The sequence below is a fragment of the Argopecten irradians genome, chromosome 8, assembly GCF_041381155.1.
Source record: "Argopecten irradians isolate NY chromosome 8, Ai_NY, whole genome shotgun sequence".
In the NCBI taxonomy this organism is placed as follows: domain Eukaryota; kingdom Metazoa; phylum Mollusca; class Bivalvia; order Pectinida; family Pectinidae; genus Argopecten; species Argopecten irradians.
In genome coordinates, this window is record NC_091141.1 from 34,340,538 (window position 1) to 34,361,680 (window position 21,143).

At 32.9% G+C, this 21,143-nt stretch overlaps 1 protein-coding gene across 1 annotated transcript; it reads right to left on the reverse strand.

The window, feature by feature from the left end:
• Positions 1-309: 309 nt before the first annotated feature.
• LOC138330193 (ethanolamine kinase 1-like) lies at positions 310-13,473 on the reverse strand. Its single transcript, XM_069277639.1, has 9 exons — positions 12,898-13,473; positions 12,191-12,453; positions 10,768-10,917; positions 7,375-7,517; positions 4,900-4,983; positions 4,039-4,199; positions 3,361-3,434; positions 2,349-2,443; positions 310-1,415 (listed from the first exon to the last, which is right to left on the reverse strand). The coding sequence occupies exons 1-8, from the start codon at positions 13,024-13,026 to the stop codon at positions 2,368-2,370; spliced, it is 1,080 nt and encodes a 359-aa protein (XP_069133740.1). The 5' UTR covers positions 13,027-13,473; the 3' UTR covers positions 310-1,415; positions 2,349-2,367.
• Positions 13,474-21,143: the final 7,670 nt, after the last annotated feature.

Below are 21,143 nucleotides of genomic sequence, written 5' to 3' on the forward strand. Positions count from 1 at the left end.
AACAGTAATTTGTAAATGATACGCAAGTGCTAAAATGACCATGAATATTTTTCGTATATAAGAATATGTCATCAACAAACATTTTTATTACTTAATGAAATCAATATAACCGATGATAGCAATAGACTGAGAATGGCATTGTGGTATTCTGGCATGAAGCATTTAATAATCTTCAAAACAGGATGGAAACCCACCGAAATGGATTGAGTCTTAAAGCTTGAAATGTAGTTACAAAGAAATGAGTAATATATTAATCAATAGTTTTCTAGGTATTATTAAGTGCAACATTAATGTAAATATACAACAAACAACAAAATAACATTTATATAATTTCCCTGATTTAATAGGTTTTACACAGAATTCTTTCAATTAAATTATTTCAGAAAACAAATATCATAATAAATATATGAATAATAGGTTTGTTAGCAAATATTTACTTTGAGTCAACACTATAAATCAACTGCCTTTCGTGGTCATGTGCTAATTTACGTATATTATTTCCATTTCAAAACAAGTTGGCCAATATTAACATTTGCAGACTTTAAAATTAAATAGGAACTATTATAAGGCAAAAAAAAAATGTCTGTTTAATTTTTTACCCCTGACCCTATTTCCCCCCACTTTTCTACGAAAAAAAATAAAAGTCGGGATTTCGATCTCAGACTCCGGCCATTACTTTAGAGTGAAAGACACTACAAAAAACACAAAAAAACCATCCCGACCTACCGACCCTATTTGTTTGGCAATGTAACCCTAAAGAGATATATATTTGGTTTTCGTCTAAGTATAAATGATGTTGACATTTATCGGCGTAGATAAACTTTCGCGTATTTAGTTGGATCGTGTAAATTGTCATGTAAATATAAATCACACACAAAAGAAAATTGATTTACAGAAACAATACACTATAGTGGTCCCAATATATTTCAATGCAATATATTTTGTATACATAAACTTGACATAAATAATAATTATAATTGTAATAATTCTAAGCTATACTTTCTATGAGATCTGTAATGAAGACAACATTCGACCGTCTTTACCTTTGGTCAAATTGTTTTAATATCCAAGTAAAATAATAGCACATCATCTAAAAAGATAGAGATCAATAAAATATATTTACCAAAATAGTCACTTTACAATGTAAAACAGAGGTATTTCATCCCATCCCTTCACTAACCGAAAGTTCACATAAGTCGTCTAGAAATATAAAGTGGGGATCTATATAAGGGACATAAAAATTCCCTTTCCTTATAAATTATGGTAAAATGCAAGTAAATAAAAGCACCAATCAGAATTTTACACCATTACAGTAAAATGTTAACGCAAGGAGCTGCAGTCAGTCAGTACCCTTAGTCCGAGAGGTAATACATCCGTTGTAATCCCAAAGCTTTTTGGTAAATTATCCTCCAAATCTACAAAGCAAGACAGTTATTATATTACTAGATTCGCTCCACATGAGGTGTGAAGGATAGGAATATTCGACCTAATCAGCTTGAGGTGTTTTATAGAGCTATATCACTGAAGCATGATGACGAGATACCAAGCAACACATCCCAATCAGGTCACATTATACTGACAACGAGCGAGCCAGTCGTACGCGTCCTACTCCTTGTATGCTGAGCTTTAAGCACAGAAGCAGAAACTACCACTTTTAAAGACTTTAGTGTGTTTCGACCAGGGGACAGAACTCAGAGCCTACCTCACAGAAAAGTGCAAACTCTGCACATTAGTATTTGTTGAATTGTAGATTGTTGCAGTAACGCGATAAGAAAAATATCTTGATAGATTTTGTTCTTTTCACATAAGATTTTATGAAGCTTGTCTCGAACTTCTGAGACTCATTTCATTACATCTCGTATGAAATGAACAGTCATATAACATACTATAAATAATATGTTGTTAGTTTTACCCTACCAAGTTCTGCTCTGGACACAGCATTAATGTTTGGAGTCCGAACAATAACTTTTAACTTTATAAAGGCCCAGTGTTGAGTCGCAAAAGTTATCAGCTTTTCGTTAATAATACCGCGCGTTAGTTGATTTTCACTGCGCGAGAACGGCAAAACAGCTATATGTAGGTCGTCTTCACTGTAAACTAATTATACATTGTTTTACGCAGCAAATCAAAACATTTGTTTGGTGTTGTAACTGTAAACATCTTATAGCAGGAAATAATTATATATTGTAAACAACTTAAGAACATCAAGTATTTAAACAACATTATAGCATTTTATCTACATTTTTCAAAAAAATAATCATTTTTTATTAATACATTGCCTTAAGCTTGCATGGTGTTCCAGAAGGATCTTTAGTGAACTAGGTCAGCTTAATGATCTCTACACTCACCTTCTTTAAAAAGCCACAACTATTTTCTAGGCACTTCTAAAGACAGAAATTCTTCTTTCCTTCGGAAGTACTCAGTAAATCTTATCACGCCATACCTAAAGAATAATCATTAAAATAAGCTGCATCACAAAGTCGCGACTTATACTCAGGAAAATAGGGTAATTCTAGGCAAACAACTTTTATGAAATCTGTTACAGACAAAAATTACATAGGGATGGATAGTTTCTACCAGAAGTTGTCGATTTTGATAGATGGTGATAATGTTTCAACAGTCATTCAATGCGTATAATCCAATATATCATATCTCCTTAATGACGATAATGATATAATCAGCTTGGTTACAATTACCGTATTTTATCGGCAATAAGCTCTCATTGTGCAATAAGCCCCCTCCCCTTTTTATACACTAGGGTCATGTCCAGCAACAAGCCCCCTCCCTACTTTCCGATTCTGCTTGCTTTTGATTTATAGATGTGTAAGGTATACGTCGTATATCTTTATCTGTTCAATTTCCATTATATACAACGAATTTGTTAGCACTAAAACATTATCTAACTAACATACATGTACTTAATACTCCTGTAAAAGTGGAATACTGTTTAAAAGTGGACAAAACGTTGATTTTTTAAAACAAATTCTTCTTGCATGTGACCCTGTTAAACATCAAAATGCCATTTTCATGACTTGCGCAATGTCTCCAACAGATGTATGATTTCCGACATGAGAAAAATATCTAACAAACAAATGGGATTTAAGCAAAAACAAGAATCGAGTGTTAAAATAACTGTCCTATCTGAAAAGACTACTCGAAATGGCAGACTTCATCTTTGTGTGAAACTATAAATACATTGTATGAGTCATGTAATCCACAACCCAGAATATTGTTCAAACCATTTGCCACCTCAAACTATGACAAATTCAAAATAACGTTTAAAAGAAATTGACTATTTTGGCTAAAAGTCACAACTACTCAGTTCATTCCTTTTATTCTATATCACCAATTTTCACTTACTCTAGATAGTCGAAGTCGATGGTGGAGTACTTGGCTTGTATGATGGCCCAAACTCCCCAGAAAAAATGAGCAGTCTGTAACACAAATAGTCAGCAATAAGGTCTCTGCATATCTGCACTTGCTTTAAATTAGTTCACCCCTGATTGTGATAACGGATTGTTCGATTTCTTGAGGCAGAAGAATCCTAATGTGTCTTCTGCGGTGAATTTGATATAATTGTCATATATTATTTTTATCTGTTAATTGCAAACTTTCAAATCCATTCAAAATGATTTCACAAATGAAATGCAGAAAAGACAAAGCTGAAATAAGTTTTTTTGAATTTCTTACACTATTTTACCAAACCGAATATACAACTTATATCTAAATGTATACATTGTTAACTAGACGTCAGAGGAAACATCTTACAAGTTATCATATTAGCAACTATATGGTAGTTGAGTGTGTAGTAGAGCAGAAAAATAAACAGTCAGATCAGGGTTCCAACCAAGAACTTCCAATCACCAGCCATAGACTCGACAGACTGAGTGATCAGGTCTCTGTTGGTGGTTAACCCAATCCAGAACTGTTTCATTTTGAAACATTTTGTCTAAACCAGATATGTATACTATATAATATTTTTTATAATTTCAAGCCTCAAGGTTTAACTGTTGTTATATATAATTATGATTATCTTACTAAGGCACACTTGTTGACATAAACATAAAAGGTTTCTAGTTCCGATTGTGGTATATCTGTAGATTTTCTGTTAGCCTGGTTCCACGCCTGTAGGTAGGACCGCAGCCACCCCATCTGGTATTCCTTGTCTGGATATAAACTGTAGTCCACTTCTTCTACCCCTGTACAATAAAACATAGCATTGTCAAACATACTATTTTATCACATAATCTGCCAAATATCCAGTGATTTCATCTATAGTGCTTCTCATTGGCTGGATACCCATTGCAAGGTCATGTCTTGACGTAAGCATACAATGTCTTGACGTCATAATTCTAGGACGTCATGACAAAAAAGCAGCTTCAGGTGGATTTTTGTGACCCACTTTGATGTTGAGATTCTTCAAAATGTAGGGTTTTGTAGTTATGTGATAAAAAAGTATCTTTGACTTGTGTCCATTTCATATGAGATTTTATAAAACTCATCTCGAAGTTTTAAAGTTTTGCTTGACAAAACTTGCAAAAATAAAAACTTCTTAGCCTCGTTTCATAAAAGTTCATATGAAAATCAAATGAACACTCTTTTAAGATCCGGCCTTTATATAATAATCTGCATATAAACATCCAAATACTCCAGAGGTTACTATCACTGTAGTTATATATATCCACCCTCAATACTTCAGGGGTTAATATCACTGCTATAATATCCACCTCATCGTCAATATTTTAGAGGTTACTATCATTGTCATTGTATCCTTCCATTCTCAATACAGTTTGAAAAAAAAACAGAATTATAAAAAAAAGAAATATAATTACTCTCATGCAATTTCCAATTTCAAACAAAAGGAACACATTTATCATCAAGGGAAATTAGATTACTTACCTGCAAACTCACAGAAGTGATTCCCGATGTCATAAGGCTGATAGTTAAACATTCCATACTCATGGTCAATAAAGGTCACTTTATCTGTAAAACATCAGCAAAATTAAAAAATAGTACTCCATTTACCCCTCAAAATTAATAATGAACTAGTCCAGCCTTTGAATCAGAAGAGTTCAAAAGTGTCTTCAGGGAAGAATGAATTATATAGCAGACAGGATAATTTATGAACAGGTTGTGGAAATAAAAGAAAGCAACAAAAAACATATGTATATACCGCAGCCTCCCAGACCAAACAAATATTCATGTAACACATCCAGTGCTAGCTGTGATAGTCTTACCAGACGTTTTGTCTAGTCAGTCAAAATGAAGGAGACAGGGTAAGATTAATTGTATTCAGACTATTCCTTATAAATAATCCTTGCCTCTTATTAAGACGATTATAAGCTTTATCAATTCAACCAAATAAGTAACAACTTATTAAAACACCCTAGCTAACAAACAGTCAGCACCACTCTGATCTATCAGAGTAACTTCATCTTTCACTGCATGCATATCAGTTTTAATGAGAGTGAAACAAAAGGGAATAACTCTTATAGATCAGATTGACATCTGAACCTGATGGCCACTACCGCCCCTTGAATTTTCCTTATCACATTCCATTTTAACAAAACAAAAGGCCCATACAATGATTAGCAAGGACCACAACACTTGCCCAAACATATACATGATTATTCAACATGTGTGCAAATGCTTCTATATGGAGCTGAACATTCCAAAAACTCAAGAGCATGTGATTACAGTGGCAACCATTTATAATGAACGCCAATTGTAACACTTTATGTTTTAGAAAACAGTAAAAGAACTCAAAAGATAGATGAACTACATTGTATGAGCAATGCTGATGACTCCACATAACCAGAGAATAAAATGGTTATCTAAATCTCTGTCATAACTTAGGATAAATGACCGATTGGTCCTATGAATACATGTAACAGATTTAGACTTGGGCAGTTGGCAGCTGAATAATAACACACGTATCATTTGACCAAAATGGTGGTCAGGATCTATTACTTAACTCATGCAACCCTGAAGACACATTTAAACTCTTCTAAATCAAAGACTAGACCAGTCCATTATGAGATTTCAGGGGTGAATGAGCTATATATAATCATGTTGGACCCAAATAGAAATGTTCAGATTCCATTTTTGTTTCAAAAGCTCTAGAAAAATTCTCTTGCAGGATTTCACAACACTTCGTAACCCATCCAAAATATCAGATTACCGTGAAGTGTTAAAAGCTAATGATTGAAGGTTCTGCACTCTTGAAAAGAGCTATGGGTCGACAGTCTCGGAACTAGGAAGCCAGATCTGGGCCAAATTGTTCAAAACATGATTAGGCTAAACACAGTTTAACGACAATTTTCAAATTAAGATAAAATAACTTAAGGTAATACAAATTTTACTATATTTTGTAAGAATCTTAAGAGCTCTATTCTTTACTTACGTGTTGAGTTTAATGAAGATATGATCACAAATTTTGCAGTAAATAAAAAATGAAAATTTCACTAATTATGTGATTAAGCTAATCATGCTTTAAACATGTGGATTTACACTGTAGTTGCAGTCAGGTTATGGTAATTCTAACGAACTATTGGCAAGAAATTAAACAAAGAATATTGGATATTTAGGGCCTATATATCATTGTTACAGTAAGAAATTAACAATGCATAATTTAATACATGTATATCTGCATTCATGCAATGGTATCAATAATGAAATTAAACAGCTAATACTGTACAGTATATGTCACTCAGTGAAATGTTATCTTATCTTGAAATAAAAATTCAAAACCATTTTAGAAGGTGATACAGGTCAAACTGCCTTATAATTAGCAAGGGTTTCTGCAGCAGAACACTTGTTTTTTGTTTCATTTTTTTTTCCAGTGTTAAATTAATTTTTAGAAACTTTTAATCAAAACAATCAAACCTGCCTTAGTAACTATCTCTATATATACTGACCATGCACCTGTCCAATAACACTATACACATCTTTTGGGTTTTGGGTCCAAAATAAGCAATTTTGATGCATTTTGACCTGTGTATAAAGGCCACTTACCATATTCAACCAAATAAGTGCCCATGTCCCTATAAGCGCCCCTCCCCCTTTTGAGGCCTCGATTTCATTTACCTCGAATTAAATGCAGACTGAAATTATGACAACCCTACACTCATTAGGTTTCTCTTATTTTATTTCATCTGCAAATTAATTGAATCTGATCCATTATGACATTAGACTAAATTTGATCCTAATAAGTGTCTTCTCAATGTTTTAAGTGCCCTGGGTGCTTATCGGGTCAAATGCAGTAGCTATCAGCCATGCAATATCTTTGAGTTATCTCTATAGACAGGTTTGACTGTACTTGTAGTTCCAGTTGAAAATCAAGTTACCTTGGAATTAATAGTAAGAATATTTTACCTGCTTTTTCGTTGTATATCACGTTTCCCACCAAGAGATCATTGTGAGCATACACTATTGGACACTCCATAGCTCGGAGGTGTTCCTTTAATACAGCAGCTTCACTTTGTAGAACTGATCGAGGCTTGATATGCTTGGAAAATCTGAAATAGAATGATTTATCATGATCACAATAAATTATAATTAAAATATTAATTTCGCTCACTGATATAAACTGGATTTTATTTAATCTATAGCTCAATCGAAGGTAGTTTAATTAACTCTAATATACAGGTTTATATTACATAATTAATGCAACCTGTTGAGCTACCTGGTCTAGGCGATCGACTCGATCATGAAATGTTACATGATAATTATTTCTCACATAGCTAGCCATTTAAGATAGAGTTGTCCCATGAAAGACAGCTATGTAAGATAAATCTGCATTTCAAACTGTTTTACCTAAGATTTCTTGTTTATATTTAGTAATATAAACCAAACTTTGATGAACTCTTTCGAATGGCGTTCTTATTTTTAAAATCGATCAATTATTTAAGAAGTTAAGATTTTGTCACAAAATGGCTGCCTCACCTTTCGTGCAAGTAACTTGACAAGCAATGTGAGAAAATAACTCTTTCATATGTAAATTATGTAGGATAGAAGTATTCCACCCTTGGGTACAGAATTTTGGATCAGAAACCTCGGCAAGCCTCGGTTCTGACCCAAAATTCTGTACCCTCGGGTGGAATATTCATCTTACATATAATTATGTAACCCTGGTCAATACTAGCCGCAATATATTGCTTGGCTAGAGAGAACTTCTCTTTAGCTCGATCAGTTGACTGTCAGACTAGTAATCCAGAGGTCTCAAGTTTGATCTCTAACAGAGGCAGGGATAACATTTATTGGAAATCCTGCGCCCTGTTATTTATTTATCAATTCCTGATCATGAGGATGGCCGATAGGCCGAAAATTTGTAAAAGAAAAAATTTGTGTATTGTTTAAATTAATTATTCATTTTAATGCTTAAAATAATTCTGTAATTAATTACATGCATAATGATGTTTTAAAAAAGCAGGTAATTATACACATAGGAGGGCATTTATACAGGTAATTGTGGTAAAAGAATGGTACTGGATATGTGTTATATCTTCATATCGATCATAAAGTTACACAAAATGCAGACTATAGTTATTTTTAATCCTGAGATGGTAGATAATGAAGCCATTATATAGGTAAGAGTTCAGTCCAGTACATACGACACACATTGCTGAGTACTACAGACTGCTTTTCAAATCTCAGAATGATTAACTCTATACATGTATCTCATTCCACTGTACATTGGCATTTTAGTATCCCCGGAAACGTCTGTGCATGTTTCATCATAAGATAGATTTTAACTTATTCACCCCAGTACACACATTTGAACTCTTCTATAGCAAAAGCTGGACCAGTTCATTATGAATTTTCAGGGGTAAATGTGTTAAAATGAATTATAAATTTTGACTTTAAGGATAATTATAGGATAATTCTCATTGGATTGTTTTCAATTTGGTCAGATCATATTATGATAGTATCAATTTATCTAATATTACATGTAATATTAAAGTGAACAGTCGGGCAAGGATGGCTAAAGTCGGTAAAATGGTGTGAATGTATCCAGGATAATTTCTTATGAAATGGAAAAATAAAATCTCTCGTCAAAATCTATCTGCGTACGAAGAATTTAATTTAAAGTATGGGAATTCTAAAACGTCCTCCCGGCTCACTATGTCCGTGGTTACATTTCCACGCAGCCTCGCTTTCAATGCTTTCAACTTTTCTTTACTTTAATGGTCAGAACTGGGAAACTAAGCAGAACTTGACCGTCGTATTAATATGTGAGAACTTTTGGAAGGCTAATGAACGCATTTAGACTGGTTTTCTTTGCCCGACTATTCACTTTAATTTGGTAGTATAATATTAATTACAATATCACTAATAGTCATGATGAATGTAAAAATAATTTAGCAAAGATACTTTACATGTTGTAAAGTCTATTTTTTCACATTCATAATGTAATGAACTGCACAAATATTTCCATGTACAGTCAAACCTGTCTATAAAGACCACTCAAAGGACAGAGGAAAAATTGGTCGTTAAAGAAAGGTTGAATTGTGTTGCTATTGATCATTAAAGACCCTTAAAAAATTGTTTTATTATGCAGGTGGTCTTTATACAAGGATAATCGCTAAATACAAGACATCAGTTTTACTATATATTTCAAAAGTATTCAGAGAGCATTCAGAGCAGGACATAAGGAGATTATATGTATGAAACACGACTAAAACTTCATTAGGTATCATAAATAGTAACAGATTCACAAGAATGCCAAACTTACACATACAAACAAAAATCCCCTGTAAGCATTTTTTTAATAAAACACAATGGGAAAGAATATTACCATCTGTTTATCCAGTAGATCTATACACAAGTGTCAAGCTGTGAGGTGTTGTAAAATATTGTAACCTTACATATCTGGTAAATAACTTGTACATGGTGCCAGCTTGTTATAAATCAATATTTTAAAGCTGAAGCATAAAACCTATCTTAGCTATACTTTTAAAAAAGGCTTTTTAACTAGCATTAAAGATTAAAAAGTTTATTTTTAAGATGAAAATGAATTGCATGTGTTGAGGGTTTTTGCTACTTCATCTCTGACTCTTTTGTTTGTTTATTTACCGGTATTTTTTTGGTTTCTTTTGTCTTAATGATGGTAAGGTTAGTTATGATTGTGCCAGGTTTAGGAGGTGGAATAAAGCCAGAGTACCCAAAGAAAAATCTAAGGTCAGTATATCGCAACAGCCCCATGTGGAATTTGAGATGAAAATCTAGAGGTGGGGGCTAATTGGAATATATTGGAATCTTGGAAGAACCTGTTGGTGGGACTGGACTAGGTTGATCAGTGGTATGCAGGTAATTCTATGGGTAGAGCATCCAGATGGTACCCAGAGGTCCAAGGAATGAGCCTCGGTCTGGCAGTATAATGTGATCAAGTGGAGTATTATACTGTTCTGTGTCTGTGGGAGTATGTTTCAGTGGGATAGCACTATAAACAGGACAGTAGTCTGACTATTATAAGGAAACACACTTATACTGCAGCCTCCCAAAAAAATCACATATGTAACACATTACCTACAGGGGAGGCCATCCTTAAACAACCTTATCTATATTGTTAAGCCTATTCAACAATCCAACATGAATTTTCCTATTGGTATAATCAGCTAAGCTCAAACAAAGGTTACCCTGCATGTCCTTATCTTATTCATCCCTGAAGACAAATTTGGACTCGTCTAATCCAAAGGTTAGAACAGTTCATTATGGCTGTTCAGGGTGAATGATCAAGAGTTAATACTACACCAGTCAGAAACTTACTTTTCTTGTTTTACTGGATCATCAAAATGGTCTGGCATTTTACTGATCCAGTCGTCAAGTTTATCAAACAGCTCACTCTGAGGCTGTGATCCATCTGTTCCCTTCGCTGACCTTACTAACTGGAGTTTTACAAGCTCTCTCGCTACTAAGCTGAAGACAAAAGAGAAATCCATGATGACTACAAATAAGTTTTGGTCCATACCACATGTTGTAACACTGAGGTTCTGTGGTCAGAATATAAAAACACCTGTTTTAGTTTCAACTTTTAAAGACCACTTTCTTGGGGTTATACAAATGGAAAATTTGAACAGAATATAACCAGCATATATAGACGCTATTTCATTTGTTTGTTGGGTGGTCTGTGTACTGTATACATGTAGTTGCTATTGCTAATATCCGCAGGATAATTTTGCTAAGTTTGTAGATTTCACCAAATTCACAAAATACTACCACATGGAATTTTTCAAAAGTCATAGATTTACATAGCACATTCTGTCAGGTAAATAACATTTTCAAAGGCTACAGTTTGATTTGCGAAAATATAAACCCTGCGAATAAATTCTATCTGAGCAGAAAATAGTGAAATTTAATTTACAGGTCTACAAAATCTAACATTTGATTTTTGAAAGTACCACCAAGATAACCAAGGCCCAGTTTCATGAATATTCCTTAACTTTAAGGAATACATGTATATCTTAACTTAAATTTCACCATAGAAAAGCATTACAGAAGTTAAGGAAAAATCTTAAGTTAAGGAGCCTTCCCTAAAACCTTTAATGTGTCCGATGGAGAATTAAAAGTTAAAGAATTCCTCAAATTTAAAGATGCTCCACCGCCAACAGAGCATAAATGACATTCATCATTAGAGCAATAATTGGTTTTTAATCTTGTATATATGTCTAATTAACACAAAAAATAATATAAGATAATTTATTTTGCCTTTGGTGCATCCGCAATCAGTTCTTCATTCCATATAAGACAGAGTGCCAAATATTTTTTTTTCGGGATGCAATTAATTCTTTTTTATATTTTCAACTTGAAGTAAAATTAGAAGCTCAAACTTTTCAATGGTGGTAATGGTGTAAAGTAAGTAACTTTTGTAACTGAAGAAAAATACTAAATCGTCTGCTCCTATTTTTGATAGTGAAAAAATATCAATTGTCAGCGGTGGAGCATCTTTAAGGAATGTTCATAAAATTGGGCCCAAGGCTTGTGGTTCACTGGACCACCAAAACTTAATAGGTAGTTCTATCTAATCATTCACCCCTGAAATTTCATAATAGACTGCTCTAGTCCTTAATTTAGGGGAGTCTAAATGTGTCTTCAAGGGTGAATGAATTAGTGATTCCTATTGCACTGACCTATGGTGTGCATATATAGTTTACATAAAACACCCATATTATATATATATATGCTAACTCACTTTGCTATGTGGTCATCTCGAACTGTCTTTTCGTTCAGAACTTGTCCAGAAGCGAATCCATACATCAGAGCATTTTCAAAGACAGCATACAAAGGTGGACAAATGTCTTCTTTCGATAAGATGATCATATTTTTCTTCTCTGAATCTCGGTCGATGATCAAATCAGTCTTTTGTCCATAAACTCTGATTACAATGGTGTCTTCGCCAAATTTTCCATCTTCATAGAAACACACTAATTTGTTTGTAATCCCACCACTTAACACCTGTAAAAATAACAATCAAAATATACTTGTACATGTAAGTGCAAAATATCTTGATGTTCCAAGTAACTAAATATTTCAAAAAAGTAATTGATGATGAAAGCACACGCTTCTTTTGCGTAAAAACATTCTTGTACACTTAACTATGTAGTGACAGTGTGCTTACTTGGCAATTACGGTAATGTTAATATATAGCAAAGAGAAAGTAGACTTCAGCTGTCGTGTAATTGGTCAAATACACGTGTGCATCTGCACGTGTTTAATGTTTATTTACATATATAAATGAAACACATTAAAACAAAACACATTCATTTGCTGAAAGACAACACGCAGTTTGACACTTGATGAAGATGATGACGAATAAATACAAGAATGTACAGTAACGTTAGCTGAGTACTGTACCGAAATGCCGAGGCTGAATTTTGATGCTATGTTTTACTTGCCTACCTTTGATTTTACAGTGGCTTTGTCCCATTGTGGTCTCACTTTTTGCAAGGCTTCAAATCCAGCCGACTCGATCTCACTTTCGCCTATACTTCTATCAAAATATAGCGGTTCCTTCACAACTGCAGCCATGTTGTATAGGCTAGTGTCGAAGTCGTGCGTTAGAGATTTGCGAGTTACCTCCCTTTATATGGACCTAATCGCAACAATTAAGCTTAAATACTAGTACTGTTAGCTTGATATTTTTTCTTGCAGTCAGAAACATGTAAAACATGTCAGAAATTAAGGCCTAAACACCACTTATAATGCTATTTTATATTTCTCGTTGTAGTTTCAAATGAGGAAGAATAGAAATGGGTACAGGAATTTGGGATTGGCTGCAATAAATTAAAGGTCATCGACGTTTGATAAAGTTAATATTATTATTAAGCACATTAGTAAAATGTATGATGCATACTGTACTGTATGTACTTTATGTATCTAAATGTATAGCTTGAGTACGTAGGCATGCAAACAAACTACATTTTAGAACTTCAAATGAAAAAGAAAAAATAACAAAAAGAACAAATAAAATAACCCCCCCCCCCCCCATAAAGGTCATCGACGTGGTCATAACATGTATATTATGAGGTACACGTATAAAACAATGATTAAAACAACTTAACTATGTCAGGCCTACAAAATTTTTATAATTGTACTCAGTACGAATCGAATTTAAATAAATACATTTCTTGAATAAAGTAAATTTGTATGCATATTCCGTGTGTTCAAATTGCGCTGTAATAGTAATTGTTATAGGTGTATGCACATGTATAATGTACATTTTATATATATACATGTATATTGATTTCCGACTGAGCTGATTTCCGACTGTATATTTTTTTTCTATAAAGCTCCTAAGATAAACGAAAACGATATGTAATGCTTTTAAACACTTTGATGACATTCAGTAAGATGATACACGTACAGTGTAGTGAGTGTACTATTGAAATTAGTTACTGGTATAAGTGGTATATCAATATCATTAGATAGTACATTTACTACTCAAATCTCTGTATATACATGTATATACATGTATATATATTGAACATATTCTGATGATCAGATTAAAAAATTTAAATCTGTTTAGATCCTTTAAACGTGATCAGTCAATATATTAACAGACTTGTAAATGTTAGATATGAAGCTAAACATTCAATTTCAATCAGATTGATTAATTTCTTACACCATGCGTACTTTCTATGTTTTCCTACATCTAGACTACACCATTTAGCTGTCTAGACGTACATATATGGAGCCATCGTCACACAATCGTCGCGCATATCGCATCCAATCCATGTAAAGTATCAGTTTCTTAGATATTTTCAACATTGAAGATGATGGTCGGTAGACAGCCAGATTGATTTTTATTAAGAAACAAAAAAAAAAAAAAAAAAAAAAAAAAAAAAAACAAAAAAAACAACAAACAAACAACAAAAAAAAAAATAAAAAAATGATATTAACTTAAAATTGTATGTGCCGTAATTTTCATACATACGAATCAAGAGGATACAATGTATTTTATTTACCACCAAAAGTTACAAACATTTTGAGAATTACATTACTTACAATGCATAGATTTTTCAAATTCAAATAATAGATAAAAATGATTTTTGACAGTAGACAGTGCTTACATTATTTTTACAGTATTCAAATCTATAGTGCAGTGAAATTAGTACTTACGGTCAGACCATAAAGTCAAGGTTTGGTCTACGATTTCATTTAACATTTTTACAGTATTATTAGAATTTGCAAAATGATTTCTGCAGGTATATTTCCATCTAAACATACATAAAACATAAAAACACGAGTTTTTTTATGATTGTTTTATTTTTCAAAAGTTTTTTTTACATATATGAAGATGGTACAGATAGAATTCTCTTACCCCAGACAGGGATATCCACAGTTTTACCGGTGTGAGATTTTTCTATCTCACGTACCCTAGGGTAAAGACAAGCTACACGAGATCTTTGTACGTGCCCAATAATGGTATGACGTCACGACAACAATATCATGACGTCGCGGTAATAGTATTACATTGTAACACGTCACGACAACAATGAAATGACGTCACAAAGACGGTGAAGACGGCGACACATTGAGGTCACGTCATCCTCGCTTGCATAAGTTACACGTTTATAAGAGACACATAGTGGTGCACGGGGTAAGAGAAAAAGAATCATTCATCCTCTTTAGGGTGAGACAGGAGATCTCAACCCTCGGGATAAGATTCTTAAGCTGTCAAACACTCGGCAAAGCCTCGTGTTTGAAAACTTAAGAATCTTACCCCTCGGGTTGAGATTCTCCTGTCTCACCCCAAAGGCGGTGAAAGATTCTATATTATACACATACATGCAAAATAAACACACATACACATACTCAGCCTCACACTCACACGCCTTTACATACAGCCAGTTCAATTTATTTTTATTCTTAATTATCAATAACACACAAAATGTTAACATCTGGCCTATTCTTACACCTACCATCATTGACATACATGCAATCACACACCAACACACCTTGTTTATACATATGGACATACATGGATATATAAACACATCACTCTTAAGGATGTACTCCTCTGAGAAGTCAAAATTTCTTGTATTAAACTTTTTTTCTCATATAGATTTTTGGAAAGAGGAGTTCATACCATGAAAGAAAATGAAAGAAAAAACAAATGTCCGTGTGCTCGTTTTTGAGCTACTGTCACTCAAAGATACCTAGTTGACAAAATATTGGATTTTATGGGAATTTTGCCGTTTTGACCAATTACACAAGATATTAAAGCCATAATTTCCTAATGAGGTGTTTGATATGTATTTATGTTTGTAGAATTTATTTTCCAGTAGTCTTCTTTTAAAATATACCAGTTTTGATCAAAAAGACTTAATATTTTTTCTCAGAATAACAAGATATGCTACCCCTAACCCTTAATTTTGAGCTACAAAATGCACCATTCTCAGCCATTTTTGCCAAATCTAACCCTTTATAGAAAAAAGTTCTGGTATTAAACTTTTGTTAATATTTTGCATATCAATAGGAAAAGGGTTGTTCTTTCAGAAACAGGCAGAAAAATGGGGGGTCCGTGTGCTTACTTTTTTGCCCCACTTGAATATTTGTTATTTTTCAGTATTTTAGAGTAAAAATTAAAAGTGCTCAAATTACCATTAAATGTAAAAATAAAGTGAAAAAAGTGAATCATTTCATACATTAATGCTCAATATTTTAATTATCACGAACCAAGTAAAGATTTACAGCAAAAATTAGCTCAATACAGCTAAAAATGCTGGTGCAGTGATGATTTAAGTAAAAACAATTTCAGTAAAAAATGGTAAAACTGTGGCTCTACTCAAAGCGAAAAAAAGACACAATTTCAAAATGGCCGCCAAATGGGCCATTTCTTAAAATCCCCGTATAAAAAAATCTGCTAAAGTTAGAACTGTATTTTTTTGACAAAATTTGCAACTGGCAACTTGCTACAGATATTGATAAATTGTATTTGAAAATCTCATAACTTCTTTGATCTTTGTCGAAACGAGACTTCAACGGGACTGAAACCTCAGAAGAATACATCCTTAAATGGAAGACAAGTATGCACATACATATACCAAAATACATTTTTTGATACATATACAAAAAGGACAAATTCAGACACAAGTAATGGTAGGGGTCTAACAATACAAAAAGATGAAGACCAGAGACAGATAAACAAAACAAACTACAATGTACACAACATGTATTGACACACAAACACATGGGATGGACAGGAAGTGTAAACGAAACATGATTGAACAAACTAACAATGTACATGTAGTGTCAAAATGACAACTGATAAAATGGATGGACATAAGGACAATATAGACAGACAGAAGAAGAATGAAGGGGGGGGGGGAACTACTGTATTTAAATATGTATACACTACATTACACAACGATTATTATATTTTAAAAAGAGAGGTTTCATATGTAATGGAAAAAAGAGAAAGAAAATAATGTGTGGTCAGAGACCTCCCAAAATATTTCCATTTTGCTGTAGAATACATAGTTCTGAATATAACATCTTTTTTAATTTTATGAGATTTACTACCCCATAGAAATTCAAATAGGAGAGAGTTTAAATTTGAAAGAAGCTTGACTGATGGGTTTGGTATGGTGATAAATAAGTAATTAAGCTGAGAAATAAGTAAAGATTTAATTATGTTGATTCTTCCTATTGGAGTTAGTCTACGTCTTTTCCACATGTTAAGAACTGACTTTAATTTTACAATTTTTTTTATCAAAATTCCATTTTGGGAATCTCACTTAAATTGACTGAAAATCAATCAATTCCTAAAAAACTGAATTTATTTCTACCCAATATAAGGTTATATTCAGGAATTTTTTTTTTCTTTGCTGTACTTTTTGCTTCCTATCCATACTACCTGTGTTTTGCTGGTGTTGACATTAAGTCCTGATATCTTAGCATAATTGTTTAGTTCATTTATTGACTCCCTTAATTATCTCTCTGATCCATCTAGTATTAGGCCTGTATCGGCAGCGTATTGTAAGTTCAAGATGTCTACATTATCAATTTGGATACCCTTTATTTCGATATTTGACCTAATTCTAGCAGCTAGTATTTCGACGCAAAGTATAAAAATGTATGGGGCGATCGGATCCCCCTGACGTCAACCGCGCTGGATAGAGACGGGTAAAGAAAGATTTCCACCTTGATTTACAAGAGACGATACGTTATTATGTAATGTTTTTGACCCATTTTCTAATAACCACCCCAAAATTGAAATAATTTAACACATTATCAATAAATTTCCACGAAACAGAATCCAAAGCTTTTTCAAAGTCTATCAAGAGTATCATACCTGGAATGTTTAAATCTTCTGCATAACACATAATATCATAAAGAGTTCGTATATTTTCTCCATAGCGTCCTGATAAGAAACCTGTCTGATCTTCATCTATTAATTGATCTAATACTGAACGAATTCTATGAGAGATAACACCAGATGCAATTTTGTAAACAGCATTTAAAAGAGTAATAGGTCTCCAGTTTTTTTTTAAAAAGTGGCGTGATTTATCCCCCTTTGGTAGACATGTAATAATGCCTTGTCTTTCAGTTACAAAAAAATGGCCTTTCACAAAACTGAAATCAATTGATCTTACAATGAACTCTTCTAAATATTTCCAAAACATCTTAAAAAATCCTACTGTGAAGCCATCAGAGCCCGGGCTTTTATTATTTTTCATATTTTTTCAGAGTGTTACTTGCTTCATCCAGAGTTATGTAACCTTCTAACCTTTCTGACTCGGAATAACTTAATTTTGGAACCATACATAAATTCTGTGTTGTAACTGATTTTTAAAGTTATATGTGCCGTAACTGGGCGATAATTTTGACATGCTATTTTTTCATCATTAATTTATTAAAAGCCATAAGGTTTGATGAATAAAGCTGTAAAAACCATTCAAATGGCTTCAGATGACTTATAAACATTAGTTATAACACAGTAATTTTGTACTGAAAAAAATGCTGTTTTTATGCCTTAATTATGTTTAAATGCAGAAGTCACTTTATAATTACTAAAAACATTGTAAAAATGTGTAATGAAAATGTAGACCACAATTTGGCTTCATGGTCTCACCGTATGTACTCATTTCACTTCACTATTGATGGAAATAACTGATTTTTGGCAGTACTCCCAAAAATCATTTTCAGCTCTTATTTGTACATGTAAAATTAAAACCTATGCATTGAAAGCAGTGTAATTTTCAAAAGTTGGTAATTTTTGGTGATGAATAAAAGCTCATCTTGATTCGTGAGTATGAAAAATACGGCACATATAACTTTAAGGCATCACACATGATTGTTTGTACATTTGAATGGTTCAATAGATTACTGAAGACAACTATCATATAAATTGCCAAGTTATGGCCCATATATAACTTTAAATTAAATTTCATGAAAAAATTGGAATGGCATAAAATTAAATTGCATTGCGAGTTTATAAATCGATTGAAATCCAAGAACCTCATTAGATGTATTGAATTACACTGTATTATTTATTAGAATAGAAATAGCAATGTGTAAATTATGACCATCACACATCGCTGACTCGCCACACATTAGTCGTACAATTCATAATTGTTCGTTTTGTAATATATCTGTTTAATTGTGACAGTTTAAATGGCTGTCAATTTGAAACTAAAATGCATTTGGGATTGGAATTGACGGAGAAACACCAAGATAATTAATCAATTATTTTAATGGAATGGTTAACAAGTTACAAAAGATACCTAATGGTGTCATTATAGTGTGATGGGAGAAATCGATTCCATATGTCCTACATGTTTGTCTTCGACAAATAGAAAACAATTTAAACGGCGGTGTCATATATGTAGTGGAACTGGACTGGGTCGATCATCGGTGACAGGTACAATAGTAGCTCATGTCAGTAGAGTGTTCGGAGGTCACAGTGGCCGCTACATCCCCTCTCCTGTTTCACATGTATTGGAGGGTGTCCACGAAAAGGGCATTTTATTGATAGCATATTGCTTCCTCCTCGACAGTGGATCTTTAAGTCAGTAGCAATACAATAACTAGATCCCGTAACAGATATGTAAAGTAATATGTATTAATTAAGTCTCTAATTAAGTAATAATAAAAAAAAAATCGCATTTGATATTTGTTTAATTTCTTTTTTAGGGGTTGGGGAAACACCATCTTAACTTATGCTTCGAGTTACTAAGTTGATAAATTTGATATTGATACTTAATTAACTCATTATTTTATATATCCATGGAAATATATACAAAAATATAAGATGTTTTGTGGCGAAATAAATAATTAGCAAACATATTCGATGAGCCACCTTTAAAGAATTTGTGCAGCCAAATTTTTTTTTTGATAATACGTCAGGATATTGCTTTGGATAAATGAAAAATCAAGTCCCACCCAACGAATCGCCTAGCTTTTAGCGCTATCGGTTGGTTTTGGTCGTGATTTACGGGTAGCGTCGACTACGGTTCAGAGATAATGAGCTAGGCGGTCACGTGGTCTTGTGATGTCAGAGTAGTCCGCGGCTACACATACAGCATATATACGTATACGTTAGATCTACAATTTGAGTTTTTCGAGTAAATGGTTATTCTAGCTTTATGATGTAGATATTTTCAGTTTCAAAACATTCCATTTACACCATTTCAAATATTCAAACAAGTATATTTCTAATTTAGATTTGATAATCAGTCCACTTTGATAACGATATCAAAATGATGTTCGGATCAGTCTGGACTGAGATTTAGATAGAATATTAATATTATGTAAATTTCTGTGTAATAAAAACAGTTTAATGTAACACTATCTTTTTACGAGTAAAATCACAAAAATAAGCATGAATATATCTATTATGCGTGTTTTTATTTCAAACTTCTGCTATAACGATGCAAACACGGCATAGTTTTTGAGTAAAAATAGAATGTGGACGGTTGTCAGTTATGTGATATTGGAGTAGCAGTACAGGGCCCGGCACCATAAAACTATTCTCAGACAGATTTTTGACTCAAGTATATGATTTAACATAGACTTGAGTAAAAAATCTATCTGAGAAAATTTTATGGTGCCGAGCCCCGATCTTATACCGAAAATAATATGTATATCTATATTGTTGCCTTTGAAACTTTATCAATAACGTTTACTAAAAAGCAGACATACAACAATGATATTTCTGATATATGATTTTAGCTACAGTATACCGGTAAGTGTAGATTTAAAAAAATCATTATTTAAGAATTATACTAATCCTTAAAATAGTCTATTCATTGTCGATCCCTTTGTATATCATACCGAGATTTTGATAGTGTGATATATGAACATACTTAGTGATATTTAAATAAGTATATTTAGTGTGGTAATGCTGTAACCCTTCTTGTATGACTATACATGTAGATTCGAAACGGTGAAAATACATGCTTAGAATTTTTACTTATACCTTAGAAATCACGGAAGATTGCTATATGCAACGATTACGTTATTACAGTACTTGACTGGAATAATTTTTAATGTTAAACCTTTAGTTGAAATAGTTCTTGGAACCATTTTTGTTTCTGAATAAGTCAACTTCCATTATTATTTTATCTGTGTACGATATTTTATCTATTGGCGAGTCCAAACTAGATGACACTTTTAGACAATCGTGTTTCGATGTGCCAGGT

What these genes read in the sequence shown, in the direction of transcription:
- LOC138330193 (XM_069277639.1), bottom strand. Translation starts at nt 13,026, where the DNA reads ATGGCTGCAGTTGTGAAGGAACCGCTATATTTTGATAGAAGTATAGGC. An exon ending in GATCCAGTAAAACAAGAAAA is followed by an intron (nt 7,518 to 10,767) that starts GTAAGTTTCTGA and finishes ATTCTATTTCAG; the next exon opens with ATTTTCCAAGCATATCAAGC. An exon ending in ATGTCAACAAGTGTGCCTTA is followed by an intron (nt 3,435 to 4,038) that starts GTAAGATAATCA and finishes TTTGTGTTACAG; the next exon opens with ACTGCTCATTTTTTCTGGGG.